Source organism: Sturnira hondurensis, unplaced genomic scaffold (genome assembly GCF_014824575.4).
Source record: "Sturnira hondurensis isolate 20B ecotype Veracruz unplaced genomic scaffold, ASM1482457v3 Scaffold0006496, whole genome shotgun sequence".
Taxonomy (NCBI): Eukaryota; Metazoa; Chordata; class Mammalia; order Chiroptera; family Phyllostomidae; genus Sturnira; species Sturnira hondurensis.
The window spans coordinates 14020567-14043050 of NW_028079127.1; the positions used below are offsets into that span (position 1 = coordinate 14020567).

The 22484-nt window shown below is 57.5% G+C and overlaps 1 protein-coding gene across 2 annotated transcripts in view; it reads right to left on the bottom strand.

Annotated features, from left to right (window-relative positions):
- Positions 1–2860: 2860 nt before the first annotated feature.
- Positions 2861–22484, bottom strand: part of LMBR1 (limb development membrane protein 1) — a 78061-nt gene continuing 58437 nt past the window's right edge. Inside the window, exons 9-15 of one of the 2 annotated variants that reach the window (XM_037049508.1) lie at positions 18994–19070; positions 18249–18326; positions 15161–15234; positions 14847–14937; positions 13535–13601; positions 7077–7238; positions 2861–4987 (exon numbers count right to left, since the gene is read on the bottom strand). In XM_037049508.1, the coding sequence (XP_036905403.1) occupies positions 4902–4987; positions 7077–7238; positions 13535–13601; positions 14847–14937; positions 15161–15234; positions 18249–18326; positions 18994–19070 (635 nt within the window). In that variant the 3' untranslated portion in view covers positions 2861–4901. The remainder of the gene's footprint in view (positions 4988–7076; positions 7239–13534; positions 13602–14846; positions 14938–15160; positions 15235–18248; positions 18327–18993; positions 19071–22484) is intronic. The other variant, XM_037049506.1, reaches the window with a different exon arrangement.

The window sequence follows — 22484 nt, forward strand, 5'->3', positions numbered from 1 at the left end:
GAGGATGCCCGGAGCGCGGGCCCTGCTGCCCCCGCCACAAGGCCCTGATGGGTGAGCCACGCCAGTGGGCAGGGCCCGCTGGCTGAGTCTCTGCCCCATCCTGGAACCCTGAGGGAGAGGCCAGCAGCGCCTGAGTCTCTCAATGGCAGCAAGGGTCCATGGGGGCACTGTCCCGGGCATCTCAGGTTGCCCATGAGTCTGAGAGCTTGCTCACGTCCCTCCAGGCAGGTCCTCTCTCCACCAAGGACTTTCCTGACCCCGGGGTGAGCTGCAGGAACACAGGAGGGAGGGAGCCTGGGCCAACCACGGTGGGGTGAAGGCAGGCAAGTCCGCCTGTGCTGGGGTGACCCCCATGGCCACCTGGTCATTTCCCCTGGAGAGGCCGTCAGGAGCGGCCGACCCCCCAAAGGTGTGAGTACACCCAGCTGCAGGCACAGAGCCATGGCTGGATGTCATCTGCTTCTCTGGACAGCTTGAAGGTGGCAACACAGCCCCGGGTCAGGTCCCGGTGACCGCAGACTTTCCCAGGATCCCGTCCCAGCCTCAGCCAGCCCAGGACCAAGAACGAGGTGGGGCCCCGAGAGGGGGTGTTCGCTGGGAGACTCAGCGGAGGGAACTCTGTGGTGCTACTTAAGCCCACCCCAACCCACAAATCCCTGGAGCTGTTTTAAAACAGCATTTCTACATTTCCAGGTGAATGAGTATTTCATTACTACTCATTCATCCCCACCTGAGAATAAGCAAGCCCCACCTGAGGCTTACTGATTTCAGAGAGAGGGGAAGGGGACTGCTGCCCACACGCTCCCTGAAGGGGGATGGAACCCCGAACCCAGGTGTGAGCCCTGACTGGAGTGGCACCTGCCACCGTCCAGTTTAGGGGACGATGCTCCAACCCACTGAGCCAGCCTGCCCACGGCTTTATTCCTTGGCTACTGGTGAACTAGTGTCGTTCCATTTGGCAAGGGAGCGGACACTGCTGCCACCGCAAGCCCACACCTCCCGCCTGCTGGCTGGGCGGGCTGGGCTGCGGGGGCACAGCAGGGATTGGCTACAAACCGTGACTGAGACCCAGGCGTGCCTGTCCCCTGAGCTCTGTGACCCAAGGGCTGCGGTGACGGCAACTCAGCTGTGCACGCGGACAGGTGAGCGCAGCGAGGGCGCGGTGCACTGGCGCCAGTTCCGAGCCCCTGGGTGAGGAAGGCGTGTTCGGTGTCTGTGCGTCAAAAGCAAGGCCAGCACCGAGGGAAAGAGCAACGGTCTCTCGCTGAGGAACCAGCGCCTGGGCGGCCGGGGGCGGGGCTCCTGCAAATGGGACTTCTTCAGTCCCTTGACACGTCTCGATGGCTGTGACACTGACGCCCTGTCCGGAAGACACTGTTTCATCTGAATTTCCTATTTGGTTACATTTGAACTTGAAAGACGTTTTTTCCCAATTGAACTACACGGAGCTGGAGGCAAAACCACTTCTCTTGAAAACTAGCCCCCCCTGCCCCTCCAAGTCAGAGGGGTCACTCACCTAGTTCTGAAATTTTATAATCTGTGTATTATTTTTAAAGATTGTTTATTCTTAGAAAGAGGGGGAGGGAGGTAGAGAGAGAGGGAAAGAACACCAATATGGGAGAGAAATGTCAATTGGTCGCCTCTTGCTCACACCCCGACTGGGGTTGAACCCGCAACCCAGGTCTGTGCCCTGCCTGGGAATCGAACCTGCTACCTTTTGGTGTACAGGATGCTGCCCCACTACAGCCTGGCCAGGGCTATAATCCGCACTGATCTGAGTTACACTTTTGTAATTTGCACACACGATACTTCTGCTTTGCTGGTGTTTGGAATAACCGTTTACCCGATGAACCACTGTCAAAAGCCAAGGGCAGGCCTGTCGTTCCCACTTCGATCAGACCCCAGAGCCGCATTTCTCGAACTGAAGTTCACCATCGCTGGGCAGTCAGGAAGCCACTCAGTGGCTCGTGTCTAGCACGTGTGTCTAGCACTGTAAAAACTAACGGAACACACAGGAAACGCCAGCACACGTGACACGCAGTAACAAATACATCGTCCCTTAAATTGGTGTTTCTGTATCGAGAACCGGGTGTGTGTACACACTGAGTCACAATGTAAAATGTTCTTCGCCCTCCGGTCAGGAAGCCTGGAAGCGACTAGGACCCACCCAGCAGCTAATGGCGTTCGCCGGTCCCAGAACTCCGGATGGAGTGGCCCGGCCGGGTCCTGGCGGCCCTGCCCCCATGGAAGAGGCTGGAAGCAGCAGACAAACCCGGTAGCACAAACAACTTCAGGCAGCAAGAATCGGACCCACCAGGGACTCCAGAATGATGAGAGAACGCCCCTTCCTCCTCAATTCAACCATAAAATGGAAACGGAAGCGACCTCCCCACGCCCTTGAGGTTCACACGTGACAGTGTCTGTGGCTTTGTAAAAAACACACTTCAGTACTCGCAAACCAAGGCAGGAACGCACTGCTGTAAAACCTGAGTTCTAAGACATCTGCAAGTTCACGCCGAAACACCGCACGGAAACAGACGTGCGTGCTGGGCGCACACCCACCCGTGTGCCCAGACGTCACTTTAAAGCAGCGTCACACCCATTAAATACAGTGCAAAAAAGGACAAAGGCCCCATGGAGCTTCTGGCCGTGTGCCGGTGCTGGGGCAGACCCAGGGTGACAAAGGCCCCAGGCAGGTGCGCACGCCCTGGGAGCAGGTGCACACACACCCGGGGCGCGCCCAGGAGTCAGTGGCACGGGGAGGTCCCTGCTCGCCCACCCCCCCCCACCGTGGGGCATGAGGAGCTGCCGCGGTGGGTGTCTTACAGACCCACTGCACACGGGTCTGTCTTACAGAGAGGTTGCGCGGAGCCACGTGAACACCACACCTAAGAAACACCTGGAAAGCCATCACAAACGCCATCATCTGCAAGTTTCATAAATCCAAAATAATTTATTTAAATATGCAGAACCAATTAATGAGAGGAGTTGGCTAGGTCTCAAGGCAGCTGCAGCGCCCCCGCCTGTCACCACTTCGGACACACTCCCCCGGCACCAGCGTGGTGGCAGCCCCTTCCCCGGCCACCACAGCTGCTGGGGAGCCGGGAAGGGCGCCTCTCCTCACCAGTGCCTATCGCAGGTGCCTAGGGCTGACCCAGCATGTCCTTGGACGCCCCGCATGGGGACCGAGTGACCAGCGCACCTGCATCAGCAGGGCCTGGCCTGGCCACACTCGTACAGAACACTGTGGGCACACAGCGGCACCCCCCCCCCCGGGTGGACGTGTCAGGAGTGGGAGGAAGAGGCAGTGCTGCCTCCCAGTCTGCGGGGCACGGGCCCTCAGCAGAGGCGCCTGTGAGCACAGGCCTGGCGTTCACTCGGAGAAGGTGAGCGCGTGGGCATCCCCCCCATGTGCAGGAGCACCTCTGCTGCATGTGCCCTGAGGCCGGCGGGACTGTCACTGGATAGCCCTTGGTTGCGAGACGTCTCCTCCTCCTCTCCGGTGGCCTGGTCTGCTCGAAGAAGGGACTGCAAGTCTCAGTGAAAAGCAAAGTCTGCACCAATGTGCTCACCCAGGTACGACCACCAGAGAAACAACGAAGCAGCCGGCCTTCATCGACCCTCAGTGTGCGGGTCCTGCACCGACAGTCACCTGTGCGAAAGCTAGTGGCTTCTGAGTGCTATCTGCACTCGTGAGATGCTCTTTCAACAAGCGGGCTCAGAGGGACACGCAGACGCACGCACACGCAGAGCAGGTGGAGCCCGTGGGGCGCACACACACAGAGATCTGCTTTTCTTACGAGTTTGGCTCCAAGTGGACACTTTTTGTGTCAAGTATACGCAGCCTGGTTTTCCTTGTTTCTCCCCCCAAAAAGCTTTAGATGCAACGATTTGAGGAGAAGGGTCTTTTGCTGCTGTCCAAGCACAGACAGCGCGCCGCACACGCGGCGTGCATGTGAAGACCCGGACTCAGAACCCCTCTTGGGCTCCGCAGGCACAACCTGCCGGGCCCAACCCCCAGACGCCCGCACAGGGCGACTGCTCAGTGCCCGAGGTCAGGAGACCGTCCTGGAACCATGCACAGGTGGGTGACGGGAAGACCACCAGCACAGGGCACACGGCAGGGCGACTCTGACGTCCGGGGCACCACGCCGTGCGCTCGGTGTCAGACTGGCCACGTTCACGGGCCTGAGGTGTAAATTGGCGAAAGCAGCCGCGGCCGGCCGAGGCCAGCCATGTGCAGTGAAAGAAGTCTCCGCCACAGTGCAGTCCACATTCACAACAGGCACAGGAGTGTGACGTAAGGGACTTTTTAAAAAAGGGCTTAAAAAAATGAGTGTGTGGATAGCCTGGAAGGCGGAGTCCAAGGGACCGTGTTTTCCACACCGGCCAGTGTGCTGTGACAGGGGACCAGCCCCAGCGTGGGGTCGCGGGGCTCAGCGGTAGGCAGCACCCCACCTTGCCTTGACTCCCAGCCCCCTCGGCACCCTCCATAACGTGAGGCAGAGCTGTGCTTCGTTCTGCTTGATGGACAGTGAGGGCACCCCGGGCGACCGCTGCCGTCCCCCACGCCACTGCTTGGACCCAGGGTCACACCTTCTGCGCAGCCTTAGCCACCTGTCCCAGCACCAGGGCCTCCGTGCACTGCATCCCACACAAAACTGAGGGTGGCCTGAGTGGAGGGTCTCCCAGGCCGTCTCACACGGTGGCCACTGCCGGGCACAAGCAGGTGTGGCCGTGGGGCAGGACCCCGCAGGGAGCTCCACGGAGAGGAAGGGGACCCACAATCACGGGGTTCCCGGGGGTGACGAGACAGTGACCGCAGCCCCTGCGAGGCGTCCATCACAGGCATGTTGGGAGGCCGGGCCAGGTCTCTGGGCTGCGGAGCGGCGCCTCAGGCCTCACAGGACTTTCTGGTGCCCGTTCGCGGACAGCTTGGCCGTCTCTGCGTCCCTGCAGGCTGTGGGCAGGCGCAGCTTGCGGAGCCCTGCGGACAGACAGGGGACAGTGAGAGGAGCGGGGCCCTGGGGAGAGAGGACACAGGGCGGCGCCCACTGGCGAGACGGGGCGTGCCCTGCTACAGCCCGCCCCCAGCGGCCGCCCTGGCCAGCTGGGTCCCAGCAGAGCCACTCCGCCCAGGCACCCAGCCCCAGACGCGCGCGTGGGAAAGCACGCTTGGGAGACGCACCGGGACCGGACCCCAGGCGGAAAGGGTGGGTGGCGGGACACAGTGCCCGAGGGGAAGGGGGGGAGAAATGCAAGTAACGCTTCACTCCTGAGATGCTTCAGAGACAAGAGCCCCCCCGTGGGGGCAGCCGTGACCCCTGCATCACACAGTGGTCGCTACAGAATGCAGCTCTCGAGGCACAGCCCTGCGCCCTCGCGGGGGCGAGACAGGGGCTTCTGCGCCTCGGAGGCTGCAGCGCACTGGTGAGATGAAGAGGAGACGGGCAGAGCCCGGCAGCAGGCCCTCGGGAGAGGCCTCGGGACTGGGTGTCGGGGGCTCACTCCCAGGCGGGGCCCTCCTCCGCCAACCCCAGAGGGCTGCCCACCCGCCACAGGCTCTGCAGGTCGGCACAGCCAGGACCTCCCTCCTCGTCCCAGAGTCTGTCACAGGCACGTCTGCGGGGAGTGAAGGTGGGGCGGGGCCCGTCTGACGGAGGGGGAGGGGAACCAGTCCCACGTAATGCACTCCGGTCCCAAGGTGGCAGCCCACAGTGGCACCCCACTGAGTGACAGCAGCCGCCAAGCCCAGCCAAGCCCAGCCGTGGGACACGGGGACGAGGGGAGGACGTGCAGAGCACCGGCAAGGCCGTCGACACCCTGGCTGACCCAGCACCCCTTCCTGGGACGGGGAGACTGCAATCAGTTCCTCCCAAAACCTGGGTGCTGTGTAGGCCGGGAGGCCGAGGGACCGCCCCGTCTGTCTTCCGAGGGCGCTGTCCCAACACCTGTCCCCCTGGCAGAGCTCAGAGTGTCCGCCCCAGGCCGACACTCCCTGATAGCGCCCGTGCAGGATGCAGGCTCAGCCACCACGAGCCAGCAAATGGAGCAGGGACTCACCTGGGAAGTGGCCACATGGGCCTGCACTGGCGCTGGGCTGACCACGAGTCACCACACAGACATACGGGGCCCAGCCTGCTCCCGGAGCCTTGGCCGAGCGGAGCCTCCCTGCCCTCCCGGGACCCCGTGCCACTGGCCACCATCTCACGGGGTGGACACAACGTGACGTGTGTGTGAGCGGGGGGCTAGTCCGTTTTCCTTCCCAAAGGCCCCCCTTCTGTGCCCTGGGCACGGAGCTGTCCTGCCACGTGTTAGGCTCCAGGGACCAGAAGACAGGGCCCGGGCAGAGCCACCCCCACACAGCCCTGCAAGTGCTGAGTCCCCCAATGGAGGGCGGGGCAGGATCACCCAGAGGGGCAGCTCAGACACACAGGCTGACGCCAGGGCTCTCCGCCACGGCCCGCCCTCCGACAGGAGAGGACACAGCCCAGCCCAGAAGGTGGAGGCAGTGCGGGCTCTGGGAGCGCAAGGGCCGGAATCAGACAGGCCTGGGCCGCACCGTCCCCTTCACACCCAAGCCAACCGGAAGCGGTCTGACTGCTGTCCCAGCGCGTGTGGCCCATGGGATACACGGCTACGAACACCTCTCCCTGAGTGCCTGGAGCGCCAGTCCTTCATCAGAGTCACCGTCCAGCCTACTGAAGAGGTGCTGGGTCAGCAGGGCCCGGTGAGACCCAAGCTTCGAAATGCCCTTGGCGGCAACCGAGTGTGTGGCATCGGTACCAGACAACCAGCCCACAGAGCCTTCCCGAGCTCATCACACCACACCGCCGAGCTGAGGCCTCCGTACCCTCCCCGGAGGCCAGGACCAGGCTCTGGACCACAGGAACCAGGCCAGGTAAATGCACAGCAAGCCATCCTGAAACTAAGACACTGCCGCCCTTCTGCAGACGAGGGGGCAGGCCGAGGGTTTCCCGCAGGGCCAGGGGTGGGGCCCCACGGTGGGGAAGGTGAGCACCCTGGGGTCACGCGTGTTGAGGAAAGGGGGACAGACGCCCGGCGCTGAGGGTTACCTAGAGCCTTGAGCAGCTCCTCCCGCACGGCCGAGGTGAACTTCCTCACCAGACACAGCGTCGTCACGATGGCGAACAGCAGGTTGTAGGACAGCACGATGTAGAAATTCCCCAGCCAGTTAAACCTGCCGAAGTCCCCCAGCAGGTCGAACCTGGTGACTCCTGCGGGGACATGGAAACAGCCCGTCTAAACCATGTCACGAACCCAGCGGCTTCGCCAAGGAGCTCCCTGAAGTCACGTCCGCCCAGGGCCGGGGCCTCTGCCATTGAAGGGCACCAAGCTGCCACAGCACTTCAAGGGGACAGGAGTCATGGAAACACACTACAAAGTCTCCCCGCGGGAGGTCAAGGGACCAGACCTCGGCGGAGGACACGCAGCCGCGACGCTGCAGGGTCCCGGCTATGGCACAGGCTGCAGCTCCTCAGAGCCTTAGAGACGCTGCTGGTGGGAAGGAGCGCACATCGCACTGCAGAGGCGGTTTCTTAGAACAGAAAATGCAGGCCCCCCCCCACACGCCACGGTGGTTTCAGCCGAGATCCGAGGAAGCCGTTTACTTGACCTTTGGGGCCGAAGCTGCCTCGCAAACCTGGCGGGAGCCGCAGGCCCTTTCCTGAGAAAAGCACGCCAAGGCCCACACAAGGAACCTTGCCGCGTGACGCCTCACGGCAGACCCGGGAGCCTACAGAACAGAACCCCCTGCCCAGACGGACTCCGGGAGAGTCTGATCCAGTCTGAAATGGGCTGCGCTGCACAGGCCAGACGACCCAGCGCATGGCGGGCAGTGCTCACAAACTCTGCAGGGACCGGTCACTGACACACACACGTCATCTGCAGATGAAACGAAGACACGCAAGGGCCCTGTGACAGCAGAGACACGCCAGCTCCAACAGTCCCTTCACACAGCCACAGCCCTCCTCTGTGAGTTCCCGGGGCCCAGGCTCCGCACTGGACACCACCCCAACCGCCGCCCGCGCTCGCAGCCAGGGCGGCCTGCTGCACACGCAGGGCGCCGGGGCGGGCGCCCACCGAGAGCAGGAGCACATGCCCTGAGCCCTGGACCACGGGGGTGGCCCCCCAGTGCCTCTCCGTGGGCTCAACGTGGTGTCTGGAGGCCCGGAGCCACAACCTGAGAGGAACCGCCAGGCAGAGGGCGAGGCCACCCGCGCCCTTCCGTCCCCAGGACGGACGCTCAGGTCGCCCAGCAGACAGGAACCGAGGAGCCCGCCCCAGCCGCGTGCTGATTCGCGAGGCAAAGCCCTTAGATGGACACGGGTGTCGGCGGAGTGTTCAAACCGCCCAACCAGCACCGACGGAGCGAGGGGCTGCACTGGACGACACAAACCGCCTTCCACCCTGAGAACCTTCTGGGGGCCGGGGACAGTCACTCCGCTGACCTTCTGAGAGGTCTCCGCCGTGGCAACGACAGACGTGTAGAATGTGCCCGTGTGTTAAAATGCCAACACAGCCCACTCCGGGGGTCAGAAGTTGTGTGCCCTTTGGACCGTGTGGCCATCTGGCACCCGCCACCCCGTCACCAAGGGTCAGCCCTGTGTCGCTGCAAGGCTCTCCTGCTAGCTGTGATTCTGCTACTAGGAGGGAGACGACAGTGAGTTTAAAATGCACACGCTAAACACTAGAACGACTCTTCAAATAACACAACCAAGAGTTACGGCAAGTGGGCCAACAAAGGAGAGAAAGTGAAGTCATTTCTTTTTTTTAATCGTTTTACTATTATGTTTTATTTATCTTTAGAGGGGAAGGGAAGGAGAGAGGGAGAGAAGTGTCAGTGTGTGGTTGCCTCTCGTCAGTCCCCTGCCAGGAACTGGCCTGCAACCCAGGCGTGTGCCCTGACTGGGAGCCATTTCTTAGAATGCAGTGCACCCGGAAGACTCATATAAAGAGAAAAGAGGGGACAAAGAAGAGGCGAGTCAGACAGAGAATGGACAGCGTCACGGGGACTCCCAACAATTGCACCGACAATCTTATCCAATGTAAACAGTCTAGCCCTGGCTGGTGTGGCTCAGTGGATTGAGCGCGGGCCTGCGACCCAGAAGATCGCGGTTCAATTCCCAGTCAGGGCACATGCCTGGGTTGCAGGCTGGTTCCTTGCAGGCCAACTCCCAGCAGGGGACACACGAAAGGCAACCATACATTGATGTTTCTCTCCCTCTCTCCTTCCCCTCTAGAGATAAATAAATAAATAAAATAAAATAAATTTTAAAAAAAAACAGTCTAAACATCCAAACTCAAAGACAAAGGTCGGGTAAGAAGGCAAGACCCAACCACACACGACTGACGAAAACCAGCTAATTAAACACAGACATGACGGGGGACGTACGGGAATGGCAAATGCACACTCCGTGAAGCCCAGGAGCGGGACAAGGAGTGGGAACGGCTGTGTCGGCTTCACGCGGAGCGGCTTCAGGGCGGGGAGCATTACCGGGGTCAAGAATGTCACCACCACCGTCGTAATTAGAAAAGGGTTGCTTCGTCCAGAGCGCATAACAACCCTAACTATTTATGCATCTAATGCTAGAGCTTCAAAGTACATGAAGCAAAACCCAACAGAACTACAGGAAGAGATAAGCAAACCCACAGTTACAGGAACTTTCAACATCCCTCTGCCATAAGGGATAACAGGTGGCTGGAAGCCAGGTGAGGACACGGGGACGTGGGTGACACTGTCAACCACCCTGACCGGCGCCCGCAGAGCACTCTCCGATCGAGGGCCAGACCACAGCTCCTCCCCAGGTGAGTGCAGAGCAGAGCCGCGCTCTGGTCCACACACGGGTCTCCAACACACACACGCACACACACTCACACACACGGGGACTGGCACGGGCCAACAGCACCTTCCCTTCCGCCCAGGATGCTGCTGCCACTGCGGGGCCGCCTGGTCTCAGGGGGACAGTGTGCCCGTGTCCTGCAGGTGCTCTCTTAGTACAAATTGGCCCCTGACCACAGTTTACAACCCCGTGTTAACTGTCGACATTTTACAGCTGCACCTTGAGGCCCCACCCAGCCGAGTGACCCCACCTGGGGTCATGTGCACGTGGAAATGCCCTTGACAGACTCCACCTGAAGGTGCTCGGGTGTGTGTCCACAGATAGCCGCACTGTCTGGGCAACATGTGGCTGTGACATTTCCTCGGGCGAGAGGGTGAGGCCCCAGGCCAGGGCGGCTTTGGCCAGCGAGTGGGCGCCGGGAGCGAGGGCGCGCGTGCGGGCAGCGGCTCCTCTCTGATCTCGAGGACACGCAGGGCACTTTCTCTGGTCGAACACCCGAACCAGACCCACACAGGGCGTGTGCAGACACGGGGCCCCCGGTGATCGCTCAGCAGTTCGTCGGTGCCTCTCCCCGACTGCTTTCCACGGAACAGCGGAACACCATGAAGCCCCGCACCAGTTTCTGGCTGAGCAGTTCTCAGACGAGGCTTGGAACCCTCAACACTCTACGCCAACGCCCCCCTCGGGGTGAACGTCATGATCAACGCCTCTGCTGTGCCTGTGCCGTCTCCGGGCCTCCCGCTGAGAGCCGGAGGCGAGAGCCCAGGCTGAAGACGAGCCAGGTGTTTACCACACCCCAAACGCAAAGCCCCTCCGAAAAGGGTGGAGATTACACAGAATCCCCTCACCGAGGAACAAAAAGAGAATAATCCATTTTATCTCCGGCAAGATGATGGACTGGATGGCACCCTGATGAGAGTATGTGGACCCAACACAGAGAACTTCGAGCCGACGCAAAGGGTGAGCGCTTTTGTGTTCAGGTCACAAGCACGTTTTTTAAAACCGGCATTTGTGCCCAGTGTAACCGACCAGTCACAGAAAGGACCTGAGGATGAAGAAAGAACTACAGAAGTAAATTTAGAGTAGAAATTAGTAAAACACTGAAAGGCCTGTCAGTGACCGCCGAGAAACACGTTCAGGGTACAGGAGATCTCAGTAACGAATGCAGAAACGTGTTGACCGCGCTGCTGTTTCTCCATCGAGCACGATCCAGAACCCGGCGGCCACCAGACAAAACCTGCTCCTGCAGAAGCCACTGCCGCCCTCCCGACATGTGACCACAGGACGGTCTGGGTGTCCACAGGCCTGACTGGGTCTGGCTGCACCTGCCAACATCCCCTCCCGTCCCCGTGAGGGTCTGCTGTTTACTACAACACAAACCTCAGATCCCCCAGATGTCGGACTCCTCAAAACTGGAGTATGAAGCAGCAACAATGTTTTTTGTGTTTCCTATAAATCATAAAGCTATCACCTACGTTCACTACATTTGACTAAAAACACGTGGCCAAAACTGTTCTCACGCACCTTTGCGGCAAGTGGTATGCTTATAAAATCTACTTAGTGGTAATTTCTCAATTAGTACAATTAGCACTAGTTTTGCAATTAGCACCATTTTCATATACAAGCAGCTACTCTGAGGGCAGTCTTTAATAAACGTGCCGCATCACACCAGACACGCAGTTCCTGCCCACAGTCTATGCCCACCGGGCAGCAACATCAGGAGGGGCAAACGTCTCCACAAAACCACACAACACTCGCCTCTTCGTGCAGGACGTGATACGTTTTCAACTGGTACGGAAGCTGCAGTCGCCACTAAGACACCGTTCAAGCGAGAGGGAAGCCACGTGGTTCCAAGCTGCTGGGCGCCCGCGGGGCAGGGGACAGAGCAGGAGAGCAGAGCGCCAGGGCCTGGTATTTGGTGGTTACACACGCCCTCTATTCTAGTCTGATAAGCTTTTCAGCCAGTAAATCAAAATCCCGTTATACAGTAGGGTAATATTCGTGACAATCTCTGCATTTTATCTTCTTAAAATCAAAGACTCACTTCTAAAGAGTTAATAGAGGAATTACAAAGTAACTCTCGAGTTTGCATTTCCCATCAGGCCGAAATAAAGCTTCTCCTTTCAGTCTAGAAACCTGCTTTTGTAGCACTGTGAAAAGCCTCCGTGAGTCTGTTCAGGGCATTTCCTCCTTTTCATCTATTCAGCGCCACCGGCAGAGCAGGCGGGCGTGCGTGCCGCCGCGCACAGCACACGTGACTGCCGCCCCTCCTGCACCGGCTAATCCTGTTTGGACAGCTGGGCCGGCATTTGTGAGCCGCGTTCCAACTGTTCCATCTTCTGCTTCTTCCTCTCGTTTATCTCCACGGCAAACTACTCAGGAATTTAAAGTGCTGATCTCCAAACGCAAATTTTACCATTAATTTGTTTTCTTTGTATTAAAACTACACTCACCATGCAATTTTCTTCTGTAAAAGCAGTAGATGTGGCTATTAAGAATTTTAAATTTCAGAGCACGGTGAGTTTCACACACGGCAAAGTGGCAAAGTGACTGTCCACGGGACAATCAGCCACAAATCAAGTTTCAGAAGTGCACATCTTCGGCATTTTCAAGATGCGCACACGATAAGCGGACGGGAGAACGGCAACCAGCCCACGAAGCCCACACCAAAGTAGTGCGGGATAATGGAGCTCTGTGTGCGTGTGTGGAGAGCAGCCCCTTTGCAAGCACAGAGAGATCTCGCTCTCTTGGAGAACGCGGCTCCCCCAGAAGATCGACCGGGTTGACGGGAACGTCAAAGCTCGCACCCTCGTGCCTGGGCCCTGGGCAAAGAGCGACGTGACAGGAGAAGCCAGAGCGAAGCCGGCCACGCAGAGTCTCTAGTGACCCCGTTGTGAGCCACGACCAGGGCCAGACGAGGGCCAGAGGGGCCCCCTCGGACTCTGTCTGCAGCGATGACCAGCGGAGAGCTGTGCGGACAGGGCCCGCGCAGGCAGCACAAAGGCCACATGGAGGCCTCCAGCTGCGCCCAGGACAAAGGGAAAGGCCTCACTTCCAAGACAGTCGTGATCCACCGAAACACTGAGAACCTGGAAAGGGCAGGTGCGCGAGGTCCCGGAGACCGGCGGCCTCCACCGGCGCGGGCTCCCTGCGGCCCCCGGCTCTCTGCTGCGGCCTGGGCCCAGAGCAGCTGAAGACGAGTCAGACGGACCCCAGCCTCCTCCACCACGTACCAAACGATGGGTTCGTAAAAAACTTCATGTAAGAAAAGTTGGTTTGATATTGTCTAAACATTAAACACTTAAAAAAAAACCAGCTGGGGTAGGGGTGGTAAATGCAGACAACTGTAATTGAACAACAATAAAATAATAAAGTCAATAAATAACAACATAACAACAAAAACAAAAAAAAGCCGTTTCCTCACTAGAAACTCAGAAGCTTAATAATCAGTAAACAAAAAAAAGCCAGCTGTTTGGAGAGACATATTTTTAAATAGTTAAAAAAGTAAACGGACTCCACGTGGTTGAAGTGCCCTCCGGTGCAGCCCCACACACAACGAGGTCCAGGAGGTGCAAAGCAGTGTGGGAGGGGCCACGGCCTTTCGCAAACGGAGTGCAGAGGGAAGCTGAGCGGAGACACGGCCCTTGAATGAAAGGGCCCCAAAAACTCACCCAGTGTCCTGGACATCACAGGCAGCGCGGAGCTCAGGACCAAGAGGGACACGCAGTTGCCGATGATCTGGTCAGGGGTGAAGAAAGCCAGACAGGTCAGCAAAAAAGGTGACAGACTGAACCCGCCGCCTCCCGGGAGGGCGCTGCACATCCCGGGGACCTTCCGCACCGCTAACCGCATGGAGTGCTGTCCACTACGGAGTGTAAACACGAGGAGAAGCCTCTGCCCACATCTAAAGCTCTGCGCCTATTAGGTTGTAGGAAACGTGTGTAGCGCCTGACAGGAACACGAGTTCGCAGGACGCTCCGGTCACTGCGCGCCCCAGATGGCGCATTTAGTTACTGGCTGAGGAGGCCCCTTTCACAAGGACCTTCCTGTTGACCGGGCAGAAGAGAATTAATACATTTAATATTTCCAACTCCATTTTTAAAACCAACCACTGCTCAAGGTATATATAAGATCTACTTCTAATATGTTTAACTATTATAAAATTTTAACTCCAAGAGCTACAAGTTCAAAACACATAAATCTAACCCATTTTCTGTGCAAACGAGGCTTACTCTTTCAGAAGTAAGAGCTGAAAATACTAATTAATCATTGTGATCACTTAAACTAGACGCTAAGGATCTCGAGAACTCATAGTACTTTAGCTACATCGATAAATAGGTACACAGACAAATAAATAAAGAGAAAATACGGTCTCTCTTAAAACAGGGCAACAATATGGAACATATCCCCAAACAAAAGACGCCAACAGCTCCCCTTAGCTACTTGTCATTGCCAGCCTGTGGGAACGCTTCCCAAAGCCGCGGTCACCGTGTAACTGCCCAGGCCGATCCGACGCCAAGGACGCATTGTGGGGAGTCGAATCGGCCACGGACTGCAAAACGCTTCTGAATAGGACTCCCCCGCCCGGCTGTAATCATTCAAACCTGAAATGCTCGGCCTCCACCACCCACGGCAACGAGGCTCTTCAGACCCCAAACACGCCCGCGGAGCTCGGTCAGCGCCGCCCGAGTGGCTCGTTAGCAGAGGTTTTCTTTGGAGGAAAAGGGTCCTTTCAGGGACCCTCCACAGCCAGCTAACCAGCTCTGCGCCCGCACCTTTCCAAGTGAATGGACGCTGGCCAAACCAAACAGAGCACAGCCTTTTCCCACTCGGTCAGCACCTTGACAATCTTCCAGTTTGTGTTTACGCAACTTACAAACAAATACCTACCCCAGCAAAGGAACCATTCGGAGCCACTACTACATAAAACTCTCTGGTCTGCAAGGCAAAGGGGAGGCGCCAGCGCCTGAGACTTGACCTTACCTTCGTCATGGTCGTGTCGTCCTTTCTGGGAAGAAAGTCCCCGAAACCCCGGAGGCTATAGAACCCGACGACAGAGGATACCATGAGATGGCTGTGGGAGTCAAGGAGAAAGCCTCCCGAGAATGCCGGCCGAGCCCAGTCTCAGTGGTCTGCACAGTCTGCAGGCCCAGAGGGGACACAGAACAAAACCCCGAGGCCACTGGAGTGCCTGGGGAAGAATGGCTCATTTTTCCTTCCAGGCGAGTGTCTTAGTGAATTGCCAGTGTCCCAGAAAACTTGTTAACAGACAGAATGTTCCGTTAAAGAAAGGATACAAAATCAAAACGATTTCAAGTGCGGCTCCCACAAAACCAAAAGCGGAGAGAGAGGCATTTCCTATCCCAGGCCCCTGGGGGGGAAAGAAACTCTTTCAGAATTCAGTGACACTATTACATTTGGTTTCCCTAAAATTGCTGTTTCATAAATATAGGACGGCTGAAATTAGGGTTAACACCCTGGAATAACATCTAGACTTTAAAGGACAAATGAAACGAGACATCAGACCAAGTTAATTAACTAATTCAACCACATGTTAACAATTCTAACAAGCTCAAACCATTTCTGATTTATCTCAAATTTAAGTTACTCATCAACATAATGGGATTATGTGCAGTGTGAAACCCTGACTGGTCTTGGGAGAAATCTCTGGAAACGTGAGCACAGGACACAGTGTGTCACCACCCCACCGAGGCAGCCCAGGAAGCCCCCCTGCAGCGTGTGCCCGCGGCGAGCCCAGTGCGGGCGGAAGTGAGTGCGCACAGCCCTGTTTGTACCTCGGGGGCTTCCTTGCCCCCCGCCTTCCTTGGAAATTCAGAGTTTTAAAAGATATAATAACTTAATGAACCCAGATCTTTTAATGTAATGCTGTAAGTTTTTTCCTCAACATTACACCTATTCTCAAAACCTGTCTTCATCTAGGACTTAAAAAAACAAAGAGAAAAGTAGTGTACGTCAATGAGATCAAATAGGCAAAAAAATTATTTCTTACTAAAGTGCGAATAATATTTTCACAGCTTACTAACTAAAGGAACTATATGAATATAAATGACTTATTTTACTATTGGCTTCTATTAGGTCTAACAGAAATACCAGGATAGTTTAGAAAGGATAGTCACACTGTGAAAAAATAAACTGATAAATAATACAGTAAATATTTTGACCTGGCTGGCGTGACTCAGTGGACTGAGCGCTGACCTGCAAACCAAAAGGTCGCTGGTTCAATTCCCAGTCTGGCACAGGCCTGGGTTGCGGGCCAGGTGCCCAGTGGGGTGCGTACTAGAGGCAACCAAGTGATACATCTCTCACACATCAATGTCTCTGCCTCTCTTTCTTGCTCCCTTCCCTCTCTCTAAATATTAAACAAATAAAACCTTTAAAGAATATATGTGTATGTTTTATACACATTTTAATTTAGGTATAAAGAAATAAGTACATCGGTGGCAAATTCATATGCAACTAAGGACAAAGAATTTCTTGATGTTTTTCGATCTTTTGCAGAAGAAATGACTAATGCCAACACCAACAGAGAGCACACTGACTGTGACGGGGTTCCGGGAAGACCCCCGAAACACACCGAGGCAGCATGTCGATCCCTTCAAATCAGGCACTGGAGGAACAGCGGCGCCACCACCCTCCGGCCTCCCCTTGTCCCCCAGGCCCAAGGAGCACAGCATCCCGGCTGGGAGGACATGGGTGCTCTCGTGGCCAGAGAGAGAGTTCGGGGCAGAGGTCACCGGACAAACTCTGTCACTCCTTTATGAAGTTGTTAACCGAAACACAAACCCTTTGTCTCATGCAACCTTCACGAGTAATCGTTTCTTTGTCTAGAAACGGTGCGCAGACGGCTTTGACCATGGTTCACATTTACAGGCTGCGACCGTTTCCTGAGGTCTCCCTCCTACGGGCCCCCTTACGTGTGTGTGTGTAACTAAACTCGGTTTTCTCCTGCCCCTCTGCGTCACATCGGTTCAGCTGAGACTGCCAGAAGAACCTAGCAGGGTAGAAGAACCCTTCCCCCCAGCAACGGGGATGAGAAGCACTGTGGAAACATTCCGTGTCCAGAAGGGGCCTGCCCAGTGCGGCCCCTCCCCCTGGGCGCCGTGCCACGGGACGTAGGACTCAACTGGAGTGCAGTGCACAGCAAGGGGCTGAAAAGGGGGACAGAAGCCACACCGCAGGTGACCTCTGGCTCTATCGGCAGGACCGGGTCTGAACCACAGTCAAGGGCCAGACTGTGGATGAGGAGGCTGCTTCCTGCCGCCATCTGTTAGAGGGACGAGGTGCCGGAGCCCGAGGGCGGGCCCACACCAGTGCAGGGACAACCGACAGTGCGGGGTCCTGGGAAGGTGGGCGGGGCCTAAAGCCAGACTGTGGCGTCAGGGTCAGCTCTGGGGAGAACGGGTGTCTTTGTGGTGGACGGGAGGGAAGGCGTTAGGTTTACCCCCTGGTTCAGAGGGAGAGGTGCACCAGAGTCCAGAAGAGTCCCGAGGTCCTCTCCATGGGGACTGGGAAAGCGGCTGACCTAGAAAATATGCTAAAATGTCAAAATTAAAACGCTACTTTATCCAAAAGTTTATGGAAACCTCTAGAAAAACAATGCCAAATAGGAATATTTAGTTCTAATTACCTTCTCTTTAAAAAAAGATTTTATTCGTTTATTTTTAGAGAGAGGGCAAGGGAGGGAGGAAGAGGAGGAGAGGAACATCAACACTCACGAGAGACAGTGACTGGCCGCCTCCCGCGCCCCCACTGGGGACCCGGCCCGCAGCCCAGGCCTGTGCCCTGACTGGGGGCCAGCTGGCCACCTCCCGGTTCACCGGTACCACTCAACCCCCTGAGCCACGCCAGCCAGGACTGTAATCACCTTCTTTATGGAGAATATTTTCAAATCAGCTAATTGACAGAATTTAACAAAAGTATCCATTTTTAAACAAGAGAGGAAAGTAAGTTAATTTATAGAAAATACACCTCTGACTCTCCTCCAGCAACCGAATGCTTCGACTCAGTGTCACGAAACATGTGATTCTTTTTCACAAAACCCAGTGAATCCATTTAGTAAGCTCCTCACATGTCACTACTTCACAGACTCGAGGACAACGTGTTGCAGGAAGACAAAGCTATACCCTGATACAAAGTATAAAGGAAACTCCGATTCTTGACAAAAGGTCCAGGCAATCCAAAGTAAGAGGTCAGCAGCAAAAGCCTTGGCTGCCAGCCCCTCTGGGCAGGCTGCTCGCACAGAGATTCACACAACGGGAAGAACACGCAGGCAGGAGGCGGCTGCTCCGACTGGCTTCTCCGACACAGGGCGTACGTGCAGAACTCCTCTGCAACAGAGAGGCATTCTGAAACATTATACCTTACCCTTGTCCCCTTTGGCATGGCCGTTTCATCAACCAGCAGGCGGAGAATATTACACGCCACCAGGAGAACCGACATGGACTGCAAAACAGAAAGTCGCCATCAGCCCTCCGTTCCCGAGCCGTCTGACCAACACGCACTCAGTGACGCGTGGGGCTGTCCAGCGGGCCCTTCAGGGAGGAGGAAGGGGGGTCGGGGCCCAGTTCCGCGGGTGGGCCTGGAGCCGTCAGACCACCTGCCAATGCTCCGGAGTGAATTCTAAGGGACATTGTGAACCACCCCCCTTTGAGAAGGGGTGGTTTACAGGGCCCCCTTCTCTTTTCACCCCGTCTCAAAGCTCGGGACGAAAGCTAATACTGTGGTGGATCCAGCTACTGACGGAGTTCCCCAACAGGAAGTCCAAAACTGCCCACATTTTTAAAAGGGCTGAAATGCCACCAAAATGACTGTCTGAACGTGGCTTTCGCACCGAGTCACAGTCTGCAGCGGCGTTGGCAGCGCCCTGTCCCGTCTTGGTGGTTAATGAGACGGAAGGACGGACTCCCCTGTTTCGTGAAGAAACCGAGAAGCTCGAGGCCCCTTCCCGCTCACACTGACGTCTGTTTTCGCTCCGCCGATGGCGGCACGGATGCATGCAACCGCACTGACAGCGGCTTCCCGGGACCCGCGCGGCGGGGGCCGCCCCACGAGGACGGCGAGGTGGGCGTCTCGGCCTCACATGCGCTCCATGGCCAGGGGCTGCGCTTACGGTCACGACGAGGAGCAGGACCATGACAGCGGGGTACACCAGGTTCCTCTCCCAGGCTGACGCCTTCTTCCGCCGCTCTAGTGGGAGGGGGGACAGCAAGACGAGGTCTTGGTGGCTGCTGAGGGCCATCTCCAGGTGCACTCCCTCCCACCACAACCCGTCTGTTACTTTTACACAAGTTCTTTTACAAAGAACATAAATAATTCGAAGGTCTCTTTTCAAGTTATAAAAATCAGAGGTTTAAAATCAGTGCTACATTACACAGCTCAAGCTTGTGATGCTTGAATTTCAGTTCTGTAATGAAGTCGACTGTTGACGAACGGCTCACTCTGAACGTGCAGAAAAACGCGTGTGTGACAGCGGGTTCGCACATCGATTCAGGTTCGAGTGAACGAAGCAGCAGCAGTAGAACCCCAACCCTCACCCCCCCCCCGCCCCCCCCGCCGGCAGACTCCCCCGTTTCCTGAGGGTGAACAGCTGGGGAGGGCAGCTCGCACTGACCCCTTGGTAACTGCAGGAGGCACCAGAGAGCCGCCACGGCCCTCAACAGGGAGGGGCCGTGGTCTGGGGATGAACGGAAATGAACGTGCCCAGCCACGACTCGCGCCAGGAGGAAACTGCCCGCCCCGCAGGGCTGAGAGCTCACGGAAACCGGTGGCCGAAGGAGGCCCACGCTGCGGTGGCGGAGCCTCCCACGCAGTCCGCAGAGCCGAGGGCACAGAGATCGGCGTTAGGGGCGGCCACGCAGCCAGAACTCGAGTGGCGGGGCGCGGGAGAAGAGGAAAGGGGACGAGCATCTGACAGGCAGCCACCATCCCCGTCAAGGCCTCCCGGTGGCGGCTGAGAGGAGGGCGGGCGGGAGGGTGCCGCTCAGAGGCGGAGAAGCGAAGCCCGGCCCGTCAGGCTCCTGGTCTGTGAGAGGAGAAAACCAGAGCTTGGGGCCCACGGGGAGGGGAGATGGCGTGACAGCCAGCAACCGACAGCCAGCAGGCTCTCAGGACCTGGGAGCGAGCCGGTGGTGGCGGGGGCGCCACGCCAGCCCCGAAGAACACCAACGTCCCGCTTGGATGACCTCCGGCACGGACTGTCCAAACAGATCTGTCCCGTCTCTAACCGCCTCCGGCACACAGAGTCAGTCTTCTCAAAAAGGGAAAGGCCACCCACGTTTCCGCAGATATGCTAAGAAACATCTAGCATTCAATCCAACGCCAGCAGGAGACGGAACCAAGAAAGAGAGACAAGCAACAGACTGCGGCTGGCCCGACGGCTCACCAGGCAGCGGCCTCTGCGGCCCAATTAACAGGCTCCGTGAGGCAGATGACGAGACAGCGAGTGTCACAGTCTGAGTCCAGAAAAACAATCAGAAGGAATGTCTAGAACTGAGAAACACTAGCTAAAAGTAACGGTTTGACAGTTCTGAAGACAGTCACACCAGCAAAGACAGAGAAGCGGCAGACAGAGTGGGAGGAAGACAAAGACCAAGGGGAACCTTCAGAGCCCCTCCGAGGGCAGCGATGTGGCTCTGAGGCAACCCGGACCCTGGGACGACGTCTGCACAGAGTGGAAACTACCCAGGGAGAGTCCCACCTCAGCACCGACGCCCCACGGACAAGAAAGCCGGGCACAGATGTTTCCAGACAGACAAAACCCGGGAGCGCCCATGGCCAGCAAACCAGCACTACATGGAACACCCCAGGGGTCTCCCAAGCGGAAGCTACATGAACATCGGCAGCGCAGACCAGGCCACGCAAACTGAGACACACAGCAGCGGCGCTGAGCCCAGCACGGCCGCCCGCTGCCCTTGATGCGAGCAACAGGGGCCTCCCCGGGGCCTCGCGGGGACGCAGTGACACAGCCGCCGGGGAGAGCAGCTGGGCGCCGTCTGAACAAGCTGTACACGCACTCTCGGTGACCCCACAGGTCCACTTCTACCGAGAGAGGTGCAGACGGGCGTTTACACCGACACCACTCAGGGCAGCACAAGACGGGAGACACGTCACAGGCCCACCAACAGCAGGAGGCAGAGCAGCTCCCGGCGATACAACGATGCCACAAAAGTGACCGTGACTGAACTGCAGAGATGGCTTTGGCCGACAGGGTGCTGGGCCTGCGCCCGTGAAAACAAGGACGACAGGGACCAGAGCTCCCGTCTGCCTGAAAGAGTTAAGAAGCCAAAACATACCAGCATGTGCAATGACAGTTTTCAAGGCCTGTGGACACTGGTCACTGAGGGACAGAGGTCTCTGGAAGGGGACACAAGCAGGACATCTCTGTGTCTGCCCCGGCTCGCTGTCGGGAGAGAGTTCCGGCCCCGGTGCAGGGAGCAGGACCCCGGTGGAGCGCAATGCGTGCCTGGAGGGGAGGACATGCAACGGGAGTCTGGGGACAGCAAGCCAGAAGGGTTTTGCTGGGCAAAGCATCCAAGAGGGGACAACTGCGCAGAGAGGGAACTCCAGGGAGGGTGGAGGGCGGCGCCCACTCCGGCGCACAAGAGAGAACGCCTGGCCAATGGCAGAACCCCCCAAAGGAAGAGGGGGAGCAGCATCTGACCACCACAAAGGGCCAAGAAGCACGCCACGTCCCTGAGACCCGGGGCACTGGGCAGAGCACTGAGAGGGGCCAGGTCTCGGCAGCGGGGAACTGCCAGCCCAGAGGGGTGCCCTTCTAGCCCAGCCCACCCAGTCTGCAGGGCCAGCCCTGCTGCCGGCGACTGTTTCCACGTAACTGCGCTGCGGCCAGAACAAGCTCCGCATTCACGGGAGCACAGAAGTACCAGCACGAGGCTGTGCAAGATTCGCAGGCCTACTGTGCAATCGAAGTGCCTGTGTGTGCGAAAAAGCACGGAGCAGAGTGAGTCCGCGGACGGGAACCTCTCCAGGACACACGGTGTTCGGGGAAGCAGACCAAGACACTGAAAGCATTACTGCACTGCACCCCGCACACTCAGAAAGGCGCCGCACACGGACCGAACACATTCGCTGGGCGGGTGGGAGGCACAGAGCAGGCCTGGGCAGAACTTCGAGAGAAAGAGACCGCAGCGTCTGGAAAGGGCAGTGGGTGGGATCCAGCGCAGGCCAGCGCTCTGGAGAAAGGTCAGTGAGCGTGAAGACACGGCACAGAAACCATCCAAACTGACCCACGTGGAGCAAACAGAAAACACGAACAACAAGGGAACGTCCCTGAATTGTGGGGCCACTCCACGGAGCCCCTGAAAAGGGAGGCACCGACAGAAGGAAACTACTCGGAGAAATAACGGCAAAAATTGTCCACCTTAGAAGAAAACTGTAACTTCACGGGTCAGAGAGAAATCAATGAGCCCAAAGGACAGGAAACAGAAAGGAAGCTGCTCAGAAGCCCAGCCCAGTCCAACCGCCCTGCATCGGGGCAAAGGGGGTCTGAGGAGAAGACGGAGACGCAGTGGAAGCTGGGGGGCCGGGGACACCGTGGTCGGAGTCGGGCCCGGGAAAGACCAGGGAGCAACACGTGTGAAC